Source organism: Salminus brasiliensis, chromosome 15 (genome assembly GCF_030463535.1).
Source record: "Salminus brasiliensis chromosome 15, fSalBra1.hap2, whole genome shotgun sequence".
Taxonomy (NCBI): domain Eukaryota; kingdom Metazoa; phylum Chordata; class Actinopteri; order Characiformes; family Bryconidae; genus Salminus; species Salminus brasiliensis.
Window position 1 is genome coordinate 22,889,004 of NC_132892.1, and position 13,236 is coordinate 22,902,239.

Below are 13,236 nucleotides of genomic sequence, written 5' to 3' on the forward strand. Positions count from 1 at the left end.
GCTTTAAGGTCTGATCTAGACTTGGAGCTAGTTAGCTAGCTTTGCAGAGTCACCATCATTACCACGCAGGAGACGATCTTCCACATGCTGAATGAAATGCAGTGCTGACCTTTCATTTGGGAAGGGAAGTGAGACAGGCAGGCGGAGCGGGAAGCGATTTGTCGCTTGCCGCGTGAAAAGCCTTTTAGGCTTTAGGGGTGGCAGTGTGTGTATGTGCATGAAGTACACAAATCAGTGCATGCATGAGTGTGTGTGTGTGTGTGTGTGTGTGTGTGTGTGTGTGTTTGTCGTAAAGCAGGATTAGGCCAAGTGTGGCTGCATGTCAGTGTGTGTCTCCATTAAGGTCTAGTGCTCCCCTGTTGCTCCGCTGTTCCAATTTTCCTTATCACACTGATAAAGACTCTCCGAGGAGTCTGAGAGCATGTGGATATGTGTGGGTGTGTGTGAGTGTGTGGTGCCCCTGGAGGATTTAGCCGAGTGCTTTACATGGCCTGGAAGGAACTGCGACTGCTGCCTGTGCCTCAGTGTCACTTTTCCCAGGCCCAACAGGTAATCCAAACATCCACTTGCAGCCAAACTGAGGTAGAGTGGAGATTCCCACATTCCCCACTTCATCAGTTAAAACACTGATATTCGACTTTGAATGGCAGCGCACACACATAGAACACATCCAGTCGCTGCATCCATGCAGGTCTTTCCCAGAATGCCTGCTAATTACCCCACAGTTGTCAGTGCTGAAGACAGCTTAAATATGAAAAGTCCATAATTGCATTAGATTTACATACAGAGGAAGCCGCTCTATCTGCAAACTTCCAGCGACGCAGCACTGCACCGGTATCTCCAACATGTTTGTCCAGTGCCCCCTTGTGGCATATTCTATGTTTGACGCAATTAATCACTGAAGGCCTCCCACTTCACAGTTTTTCCCCCATTTGTTCTTTTCCTTTTGATCCACTTATAACATTTGTATTGTTTTATTTATCAAAAAATATTTCATTTATATATTTATTGATTTTTTCACAACTCCCTTAAAATTACACAGGCTGTTTCTGTTCCTGAGACTTTAGAACTGACATATCCTCACTGTTACACAAAAATACTTTAAAAACTCTAGTAATTGTGCTTTACATTGTTTCAAAAATCATTAAGAAGGAGAAACGCTCCAAAAAAGTTAAGAGGGTTTCTTCCTTCTCCTGTAAAAGTTGATACTTAGGAGGTACGAGGACTCGCAAAACGACGAGCAAAAAAACTTTGACCCGTTTACACCTGGTCACTTCATGTGATGAGTGATTAGCTGTGTGGGACAGAATATAAAAATTCGCTCTGCGATTCGTATTGGTGTATCGGTCATACTCTGAGGAAGTTTGGATGTGTTTACAGTGCTATAATGTGGCTCAAATACGCCTCAGACCACCTTCTAAAGTGGTTTAAGTGATGGGATTTGTATCTGGTTTAAATGAGTCTTGGGTGTGTTTACACTTGCATTTGTATGTGTCTTGGCCTTTTCCAGACATAACCCTAATACTGAAGATGTATGAAGTGACCAGGTGTAAATGGGGTCTATGTATTTCCATAATGACATTTTTACAGGACTGAAGTCAATGTAAAAAGATTCAGAAGAGTTTTTCTATTGGTTCATTGGTCCATCACAAAATTCTGATACTATATAAAGAACAACTGCCAGGTTCTCTAAAATACAGAAATGGCAAAAATGGAGATACAAGGGCTGTGACCGAATTGGCTCCCTATTTACATTTTAGGGCACTACTAAGTATGTCTGCCATTTTTCTCTGAATTGTAAAGTGGAATTTGAATGTGATTTTGAGGACACTATCATCTCCTACAGTATTTTTAATATAATTTTATAATTTGCAGTAAATATTGTTGCTCACACATTACCTAATGTATCCCAAAGTGGAATTTCCATGATCTGACTATCAAGCACCGGTCCCCAGATGCCTATAGCGGCCTACAACGTTTTCTTAATTGTGTTCCCTCAGACTCTGGGCGCTGATGGCAAAACGGCATGGCTTGCGATTCGAACTCGCGAGCCCTGGGCCAGAGTGGTAGCGAATTAGGCCGCTGAGTCACTCGGAGCTGCCCTATTTTTCTTTCTGACATCACAACCATCATGAATTGAAAACATTTTACCTAACGCTGCATTCTCCCGCCACTTCAGCTGACTCTGAAGGTCTACTAAATCATTTAAGCGTGTAAGTGCAGATACAGTGCTGTGCAAAAGTGCTTAAGCACATTATTATTTAAAGCGCAGTATTTATCTCAGCAGCAAGTTTATTTGTGCCTGTAAAACACTAATATACTAATACAAAAAATACAAAAATGAATGCCTGTAATATATATATATATATATATATATATATATATATATATATATATATATATTTAATTAAGGCAATGGTTCAACATAAACCTCAAAAGTGATTTGGATGTTCAGATAGTTTCTACAAGTTTCAGTAGCGGTTGGTGTTTTTTGCTGCTTCATATGGTATACTGAATGGCTAGATATGTGGAATTGTGTTCGTTTGTAATATGATAATTAAATTGCATCAAATTACCTTTCTGCAGAGACACAGAGTTTCAGACGCTGAGTAATTGGTTACATGCAAATGTTAAGCTTCTAATAGCTGTTTCTTTTGTTGATGAATTCAACATGGGCTGTTTTTGTGATGCTTATTTTCCATAGATGGACTGCAGATAGACATGGAAGAGATTTAGTTGTGAAATTTGTTTAGTAATGTTATGACATGTAATTACATTATATGAATTAAGCACTGCTGTCATTAAGCAATGACAGAATCAGTTTTTATTTTACTAAAGTGACTGTTTATGTCATTTCACAGCCACAATGCTTCCGTTCAAACCGTTTCTGTTCATGGAGGTCATATCAAATTTTCAAAATGTTTTTTTTTTTTTTTGGTGTGTGTGTGTTTGAGGAAAGGACTTCAAAGGCTAAAGTGAGAGGCAGTTCAACACAATCTTCTCTCAAAGTGTCTGTCTCTTGTGATCTCCCTCTCTCTCTCTCTCTCTCTCTCTCTCTCTCTCCCTCGCTTTCTCACTATCGCGCTTTCTCTCTCAGGAATAATTCATAGCTCTGGATATAAAATGTTAAGTCACCACGGACACTGTGTCTTTGAACGGATTGTTGTCACTTTCAGCAACAACACATAAGACCATCCAGGACATCAATCCCAGGGCAACAACAGCGAACAATGAAAGTGCAAGCTTGAGCGCTCTCCTTTTTAGCTTTGCTGTAAAGCTAACCACCCTCCGACAGATGTAATCCACTGCAGTGCAGTCAGCAGCAGCAGAGGGAGAAACTGAACTCATTCTTTTTTGTACTACAGAGGCAAGAGGTGCAAAAGCAAGTGGATATGTTTGTGTTTATTATTTAGTTTTTTATGTATTTTATGTAGTTATAAGTGCATTATATGTAAAGTAAAATCAGTCAAGATTCAAGAAACACCGCCCCTAAAGTCTGTTTTAGATTTATGCTACACAGATACTCTCAGAGTCACAAGGTATAATGGTGGTGTTTGCCATGAGCAGCCATCAATCTCCCATGTCTGAGGGGCATGATGGTGAAATGTGCTGTGTCCTACTAAGACATTTAGCTTCCATATAGTGAAATTATTAACCTGTAAACACTTGGAGAAGTTGCCTTACAATGGTTTGATGCTGTGAGAATATTAGAGGGTATGTACTGTCCGACAGTTCTTGTAATGAGTTCCCATTACTTTATTAGTCATTACCTGTGTTATTGAGTTAGAATCATTAGCTCCAGTGATAAAGATTTATCTACTCGATTTATGTAAAGTCTGTCACAAATTGTTTAGTGCATTATACAGATTGTGTTTACATAGCAGTCTAGGAGGAACGTCATTCATCTGGTGTCCTTTTCCACCCCCTTCTTGTAAAGAAGCATTTCCAATCTTAACTCTTGTTTTATTGTGTTCCTTGCCTTCATGTTTTTTGGTCCACAGCATGTTGAGGAGATTGAGTGGAGTAATGGGTTGTTGAGGACATGATGGTGGAGTAATTGTGCGTTGAGGAGATGGGGTAGGTGGTGATGAGATGGTGGTGGAGTAATGAAGCATTAAGGAGATGGGTTTGGTATTACACAGATGGCGTGGAGTAATGGGACACTGAGGAGATGGGGAGGATGATAATGAGATATTGGTGGAGTAATGGGGTGTAGAGGAGATGGCTTGGAGTAATGGGGTGTTGAGGAGATGGCTTGGAGTAATGGGGTGTTGAGGAGATGGGTTGGGCTTTGATGAGATGGGTATAAAGTAATGGGGCATTAAAGTGATGGGTTGGGTGTTGAGGAGATGGTGATGGAGTAATGGGGTGTTGAGGAAATGCCGTGAAGTAATGGGACACTGAGGAGATGGGGTAGATGTTGATGTGATATTGGGAGAGTAATGGGGTGTTGAGGAGATGGCATGGAGGAATGGGGTGTTGAGGAGATGGGTTGGGCTTTAATGAGATGGGTATAGAGGAATGGGGCATTAAAGCGATGGGTTGGGCGTTAAGGAGATGGTGGTGGAGTAATGGGGTGTTGAGGAGATGGCGCAGAGTAATGAGGAAGAAAGAAGATGGACTGGGCGTTGAGAAGATGCCGTAGATAAATGGGACGTTGAGGAAATGGCGTTGAAGTAATGGGGCGTTAAGGGAGATGGAGTGGATATTGTTGAGATGGTGGTAGAGTAAAGGGGTGTTGACGAGATGGGGTGGATGTTGAGGAGATGGTGGTGGATTAATGGGGTGTTGAGGAGATGGGATGGGCGTCAGTAATGGGGCAGTAAAGCGATGGGTTGGGCGTTGAGGTGATGGTGGTGGAGTAATGGGGTGTTGAGGAGATGGGTTGGGCGTTGAGAAGATGGTGGTGGAGTAATGGGGTGTTGAGGAGATGGGTTGGGCGTTGATGAGATGGGCGTAGAGTAATGGGACATTAAAGCGATGAGTTGGGCGTTGAGGAGATGGTGGTGGAGTAATGGGGTGTTGAGGAGATGGGTTGGGCTTTGATGAGATGGTGGTGGAGTAAGGGACACTGAATAATGTCTCACACAGACCGACAGGAGGTAAGCACAGTGAAGGAACAGTGAAGGTGTACTTGGGCACCTCATACACATGTGATGAAGCCATTGCTAAATGAATAATTATGTTATTGTGTTCTGCATATTTCACAGCTATTAATTAGTAAGAAAAGAGAGAGAAAATCGACATATACTCCTTTAAGTCAATTAACAACCATTATTAATGCAGCATTTCTTCTAACTTCTGGTTTAACTATGACATTCCAGAGTATTCCATTACTTAGCGGTGCTGTGCTGAATACTGTATGTATTATACGGAAAAAAGTCATCTCACTGTTCATTAATACCAGTCCCTTTACAAAGTCCTAATTTAACACAGCTGATTCAGTTCATCAACCCTTCAGGAGCTTCTGAATGGGAGAATCAGGTGGATCTGATTAGAGCTGTAATGAAACTCTGCAGGAGAGCCAGCGAGAGCTATAACTAATGTAGAATCAATGCCCTATCACTGCAGACATTTAACCAGACCCTTCTATTCTACACTATTAAACTCACTACTGATGTTATGTCACTGAAAAACATTTACACTTTTATTTTTATACCCAATAACGCTTCCAGAACATCTTATAAGTTGGAAACAGTGATGTTAAACTCAATTTTGTAATTTATAGGCTTCAGAGTTACTGTAATTACGAATGTTTGTGGTACATAAACCCACACTAATGTCATAAGTGGGCAAAATAACAAAAATAGCTTTAATTTGTATGTTTTCTGTATATGGTAATTACTCATTGTGGCAGCCTGAATTTGTCTTCTATACGGAAACTAGAGGAAAAATTCCCTCAGCTTTGTACAAATGGTTTTCAGTTGTATTGACAGAAAGGTGTTGCACATTTTCCAACATAAACAGTAATCTTTAGAACTCTTTGCAAGTAGCCAACTATTTTAGCAAGGAAAGCTGTGATTATTCAACTGTGAACTGAATATATGACATACAGTATATATTTCTGTGTAGATGGTTAATAAACTCTTAACAGAGTATCAGTAACACATTCACAGCATAACATCGAAGTAGTAGCAGTGAATATCTCAGAATACACTGAGGTAAATATCTAACACTTGCCCTAATCCTAACCTAACCCAAAACCCAATACTAACCCTCAGCCTGCCCCCCTAATCTCAATTTAGTCCAGTTAAGATCAGTTCCAGACTGGTGTGAGGAGCAGGTCTATTACAGCTGGTTGAGGATGTTGAGATGGCCTGTATTAGACCTGTTAGATGAGTTGATTACTTAGGTGAACATCTCCAGATCTGAACTTGGACTCCAAATAAAGTGGAAAACAGCTGGATTCAGTAGAAGTCTCTGGTAAAAGTCTCTTGATAATCTACTGAACCCTGATGATAGGGCTGTGGGTTCAATGCCCATGGCTCAGCAACATGCCACTGTTGGCCCTTCACCCTCCCTGCTCCCCAGGTGCTGCAGCAGTGGTTGCCCATCACTCCGGGCACGTGCGCTCACTGGTATTGTTTGTGTTTGACTACTTTTGTATGTGTCTTCACTGGGTTAAAGGAGAGGCCAAATTCCATTTGTCCAATACAAATGGTGTAAATGGTTGTCTTGTCTGGTGCATATCAGTGATATAGATGCTGCTATAACACTGATATGCATCACAGACGGTCTGAAGAATTTTCAGAATTTCAGAATTTCATCTGAAAAGGACCCCAGTCCATGTATTTTTTTGTTTATTTTCAGTTTATTGTTTATTAATAATATTATCAGTATTGTTTATTATCTGATAATCAGTTTATTATCAGTAACCACACTGTTTTCTTTCAGAGTGTAAAAGTGAGCAGTTCTGGAGTGTGTGGATTCCACGTGAGACTCTATCAGGGGATGATGATGACAGCTAGTCTTCATTTCCCACTGCTCTTCTTATGTAAGGCTCTGCCAACATGTTCAATCTGCCGCTTGCCAAAGCCGAAGAAACTCACCTACTCAATCTACAGAACATATCGTTGCTGTACGCAAAAACCCTATTTGTGCTGTTTTTTTACTTTTTAACATAAATTGAATCTGGCAGTTATTCTTTACAGTTTATTTAAAAATCTGTGATGCACGGACCAATAGAGATTCTTTAAAATGACTTGGACTAGAATCTTTTGACATTGACTTTCATTGATAGTTAAGAAGGTTTTTTTTTCTTATCCTGTAAAGGTGTCGCTTTAGAAATACTAGAGAAAGACTTTGCACGACAGCAACAATATACACTTGATTTTGTGTATGTGTCTGTTGGTATGTGCCTTTGTCCACTGCAAGTTGCCAGTATTTAGATTTTTTTAAGCTCTTACTAGTTATTAAACATGTGTACACTGTACATAAAGGGTGTGTATCTATATGTGTGCATTCTGTTCCATATGTGTGTGCATAAATCATACATATGAAAGCATATCTGTATGTGTCTGTGGGTGTGTGTGTGTCCCTGACTCACTCGCACATGAAAGTACACATACAGTACATGACTGAGACATATGTATGGGGGTGTGTGCACGTGTGTATGACATACTGTATGTATGTGTGCCTGCATTTTCGTATGTGCATAAGTCATATGTACAAACAGTCTTTTGCACTTCTGTGTTCGACAGCTCAACAGCTTTAGGATGAGCAGCTAAGCTTTAGCTAAAACTACAGCTAACAGTGGATACTAAATAGGATTCGTCACCGAGATATTTTCTCCTCAGTGAACGACGTGCCAACATGTCACATGTCAGAGACATATTGTTTTACTGAAGCTGCTTGAAAAAGGCGATTGTCACCTTTAAAGCATTACCGTCAAGTTAGGTACCAACCATTGTTAATGTCCGATTACATCACCCAGGCCTAGTAGATATGTGTGCAGGAGTGTGAGCGAGATATATGTGTGTTTGTGTGTGTGTGTGTGTGTGTACCTTCAGGTCTGAGATTCGTTGGTTTTGATCGTAGGAGAACTGCTCCAGGGCGAGTATGTTCTGCTCGTTGTCCTGCTGGAGTTTGGTACAACGTGCTTGCAGCTGCTCGTTTTCCTTCGTGGCCCTCTCGATTACAGTCTGTCAGGTGACAAACATACATGCACACACACACATGCCATTAAATACAATGCTCAGAGGAACAGACTGACAGGCCTGTGTATGTGTGTGTTCAGTCTTAGGATAAAGCCTGCTGATTTTCATACACATGGTTAAAGTCTCAAAGCATATCATTCACTCCTCCGTATGTAGAGTCCATATATGGAAACTATGCTGCAAATACAGCGCTTCTTGATTTTCACTCTTTCACTCTTTTCACTCTAGCTTATGCAGCCTACAGCAGTTTAGCCCTGCAGTTTCAAAGGCACAGGAACTAAAAACAGCCTCATTAATTCTAACAGATAAAAAGAGGTTGGACAACAATCAAATATGAATTAGGACAGTTTGTTTGGTACATAAAATCAATACAAACATAAGAAAAATGAATACAAATGAAGAACATTTTATTGCTTCTGGGCTCCTCCTACACTGAAGGAAAACCCCAAAGGTAAGCTAAAGGATACTGAACCATGAAAGAAGCACATCAACTGTCAGGGTAAAGCAAAATGAAAGGATTTTTCAAATATGACTCAGCTAACGCAGTGTTACCCAGTCCGTGTGCAGCTCCACCAAAGTTACATGGCTCATTTCTGCTCAGCATTAAAGACGGATGTCCGCACTCTGCTTTGATCTGCTTGATCTCTTAGTATTTGTGCACATTTTCTGAAAGCTAACGGATGCGGACGGAATGGAGCAGTACCTTGGATAACTAACTTTGGGGGCGGTGTAAGGGACAGCACCATCATGTTTGTTGTTGCCAGAAACCTTTGATCCTGGACTGACCTCTAGTGGATGTATTGTTCAACATCCTTGCCACAAAAAGAACTCCTAGAAGTATGTGGGCAGTGACGGTTGCTTCCGTATGTAAAGGGAGTAAAAATGAGCCTTTGTGGAAATGGGTGATTGGGAATGCCAAAGACACCATTCTCAAGTCAGTGGAGCAATAAATCGATTTTTAACCTCCTATTTTACGGTACAATTGTTACATAATGTTCCTTTAAGGCTGATTGATACTTTTGTGAAGCAGTGAGTAAACATGTCGGCGAGAAGTGTACTCCCGGCCATGGATGGCTGCTCGAACTGAAGGGAGGGCCAACACTCATTTCAGCTGGCTGTGCCACCCAACCTACTAACCTCAAGTCAGTCAGTCTCACCTTCTGCTCCCGGAGCTGCTGCTCCAGCCTCTGCTGCTCGTCTTTAACTCGCTGGCTCTGCGTACTCAATGCTTTGATCTCAGTCTGCCGGGCCTCCAGCTCAAAGTGCAACTGCTTCACCTCCTTCTCCAACTTCTCCCTTCTCCGCGTCTCCCGAGAACACTCGTTCTGGCACACCTGTGCCTCCTGCTGCAGCTAGGGGTGGAGAACAAGAGGGGAGAGCTTTGAAGGAGTCTGCATGGTATGTTTAAACGTAGAAGGTTCATAGTGCTTCCTTGCGGTACCCTTAAAGATACACTATATGGACACAAGTTTTGGGACACCTACTCATTCATTGTTTCTTCTGAAATCAAGAGTATTTAAAAAGTCTCTGATGTCCAGGGAAGTGTTTCTACTAGATTTTGGAGCATTGCTGTGAGGATTTGATTGCAGTCAGCACCAAGAGTGTTGGTGAGGTCAGGATGTGAGTTGAGGTCACCACACCGCCTCATCCCCACCTCTCTAACTCATCCCAGAAGTATTGGGTGGAGCACAACCCATCATTCCAGAAAGCACAGTTCCACTGCTCCACAGCTCAATGCTGTGGGGGGCTTTATACCCCTCTAAACCAGACCTGGCATTAGATATGGTGCCAATAGGTTCTTGTTTATCTGCTGCAGAGACTCCTATTCTATTGGCAGTACTTCTCTACAGGGGCTAGACAAGCTGTGTGTGTGCATTTGCACATCTTTGTCAGCAATGGGTGCAAATTAAAGTAGCTGAATGCATTCATCAGAAGGACTGTACACAAAAATTTGGACATACAGTGTATTTCATGGTGTGAAAATGTGGAAGCTAATATGAAACGAATACGCTGCATCTACTTCACAGACCTTTTTATTTAGCATGAAAAAGAAAAAAAAATTAATTAATATTTTATTAAAAAATAAGTCAATATTTTACTATTTTCACTAGAATTATCTATAGAAGTTCTATAGAAATTAGTTGCAAATATTTTTGGCAGCCCCTAATTTAAAGTGATGTCACAGTTTCCTGTCCCCTAGTCTCCGCCCCCTGGCCCAGCCTTATCATTAATGATGTGCTTAGTTTGTTATCCTCTTTTCCCAAGTGTTTCTATTCTTGTTGATGGCTTAGGCTTTATAAAATCGTTCAAAGCCATTTATATTCACTAATAGCGGATTAGATATTAATTCTGTATTTATTAATCCTCAGGGAAGTTCTGACTTGCATACAGGAATAAGCAGTAAACAAACTGAGGGGGAGAAACATAGTCTAAACATCTTACTAAATAGTTAAACAATTTCAGCTGCAGCTCATTTACTAATGTTTTGCAGTTGACGCAACTCAATATGTATGGTTGACTAAACTGAGTGCAGGCAGTTAGACAGTTGTGCCACTCTACATACCAAGAAAATTGGAACTACAAACAGCAAATCGGCTAATTGGAACAGCAAATTCAATGAGTATTGTGTTTTAGTGTAATTTCACAGCTCTAGAATGGCCTTACAGTCTAACTGCCTGCTTATCAAGTGTGAGGAGTTCATAAATTCTAATCCCAGCAAGGGCTCAGCGCTTTATTGTCAAAAGCATCTAGGGATGTCAGACAATAAGAGAAGGTTAAACTGAGGAGGGGGGCATCTAAACATCTTAATACACATCTTAATACATCTAAACATCAAAATATTTTTGGTTGAGATGCAGAACTGAGACACGACTGAGTTAGGCGAGCTTCTGACTCCAAAGCAGCTCTGCAATCAGTTACTTTACCATTTAAAGTTGCCTGCCTTTAGATTTTCCTCAGTGCATCAGAGCTGATGCCAAAAGTGGTTGCCAGCAATTCCAACACATTGTTAGCTCATCATCAGCTCATCATTCTTTGGGTGAACAGTTCCTTTAATGTCTCAAACAGCTAAATCTTTTATGCTGGATTAGACTAAGAGGGCTGTGAAATGTGGATACACACAGTAGCTGTAAATTTAGAGCCAGGCAATGCTGGATAAATCAGTAAAGTGTTGTTTGATTAAGCTGCTGGAATTGCAGCAATATGTGGGCACACACGGATACTCCTGTTTTCCAAGTATTTGAGGAAAAACAAAGCATGATTCTAGGTTCAGCAGCATGTCACTGTAGAAGCCTATTTGCTTCTCGTGTTAGGTTCTGGCTTCCTGCTATCACTGACATCTCTGAAATTTCATGCCGCTATTCCCAAAATGCTGGGTCCGGATAAACGGCCAGGCCAAGAATCCCATCAATTCTGCCTCAGTGATGCGCTTGGTAAACAAAGCAGGAACGGATGTTTTTTTTTCAGGCAAGGTAGCAACAAGGGAGCCATATCTATCCACAGAAGCAAGGCCAGGCGTTTCATTTGTGAGCTTTACGGGGCTCAGTCGAAGCGGGGGAGATGATATGTGGCAAATGGAACCTGTTTTTTTTCGAGCTAATGTTTTGGGTTTAAACAATTACTGGAACGCTCACAAATTCCTGCTATCGATTCGCAGACTGCAGTGGAAGCCGCTGACGAAACACGAATTCTGTCAAATGCTTCATCTGCAAAATAAGTTTTCATAAAAGAACATAAAGCATGTCAAAATTTCCGCTAAAAATCTAATGAGCTTCGGGGGCCAAACCGAGTTAAGCTCTAACTTTGACTACTTTGCAACAGTAAACAAGGCATCTCAGCAGAATTAAATTCTAAATCAAAGCCGCAGCTTGTCTGTCGCACGGCAGCTTTCTACTGGCATTACTCCAAAGCGGCAGCGTTATTGTACACATAAGTAAGAGTAAATATTATTGGAGCTGTAACTGAATCATACAATGGAGGCTTTGCCCTGAGCTTGCCCTAAATAAATGAGAATGCAGTCACTAAGGTCCCCAGGTAGAAAGCTGGGCATTTTTGAAATGAGTAATACCTGCGAGACGTTTTGCTGGAGCTTCTCTTGGGTCGCCTCCATCTCCTTTTGACTGGTTAAGGCCTTTGCAAGGTCTTCCCGAAGAGTTGCCATCTCAGAGAGCAGCTTGTCTCTCTCTGCTGTCACGTTCTTGTTGATTTCCTGCAGATCGCCCACACTGGAAACAAAAAGAAGAGTCCTTATAGCAGAGTGTCCTTTTCAGCAAGGAGTTCTTTTCTGACAACATGTGGCCTTTGGAAAGTTGCACTAGAGGTGAGGCAATATGCAAAAAAATCCTATTATAACATCTGAGACTAAGACTGTTATGCTGGCTGTCAGATTAGGTTGTTTCTTACAGGAGCCCATTCCAATAGAACATGTGGAAAATATTCAGTTGTATGGCAAGCCAGTTTAGCCTAAAATCACATTAGCGATACTAACTCAGTGTTTACTAGAAAAACTCAAATTCTAGATCTCTGTAATGCAGATTTTACTAGTAGAAACGAATATTTGTTTGTTATGCAGGTATTAGTTTTTTGTTGTGCTATAATTTACTTCTTTATTGCAGTAAAAGTAAATCACTGACAGCCAGCCTCCATTTGATGGCCTGTGTGTCATCTGTGGCAAATCGATGAACATCTAAACTCCGCTCACTGACCTGTGCTGCTGAGCTGTGGATAGACCAGCTCCTTGTTCCACAAGCTTGGTGAGGTTGGCAATTTCCTGCCTCAAAGCCAGATTCGTTTGGCTCGCTTCAAGCGCCTCTTCTTGTGCCGCGTCAAGCATTTTCCAAGCCTTCTCGTTTTCCTGAGCAAAAAAAGGCAACTGTTATCAACGGTTATCAACAGAAGCAACTGCATACTTTGTTAGCCTCCTTTCACCCTTTTCTTCAATGGTCAGCACCCCACAGGACCACCACAGAGCAGACAGTATTTTGGTGGTGGGTTATTCTTAGCACTGCATTGCACTGTGATACTGACTCTGGGTCAGCTGTGCTGTTTTAATAATATACACTGACCTGTAGGGTCTGTTTGT

The 13,236-nt window shown here is 41.3% G+C and overlaps 1 protein-coding gene across 4 annotated transcripts in view; it reads right to left on the bottom strand.

The window, feature by feature from the left end:
- Positions 1-13,236, bottom strand: part of cfap58 (cilia and flagella associated protein 58) — a 169,512-nt gene that overhangs the window by 151,678 nt on the left and 4,598 nt on the right. For all 4 annotated transcript variants that reach the window (XM_072657288.1, XM_072657287.1, XM_072657286.1 and 1 more), the window contains exons 3-6: positions 12,860-13,008; positions 12,223-12,379; positions 9,314-9,508; positions 8,004-8,141 (exon numbers count right to left, since the gene is read on the bottom strand). In XM_072657288.1, coding sequence (XP_072513389.1) covers positions 8,004-8,141; positions 9,314-9,508; positions 12,223-12,379; positions 12,860-13,008 — 639 coding nt within the window. The remainder of the gene's footprint in view (positions 1-8,003; positions 8,142-9,313; positions 9,509-12,222; positions 12,380-12,859; positions 13,009-13,236) is intronic.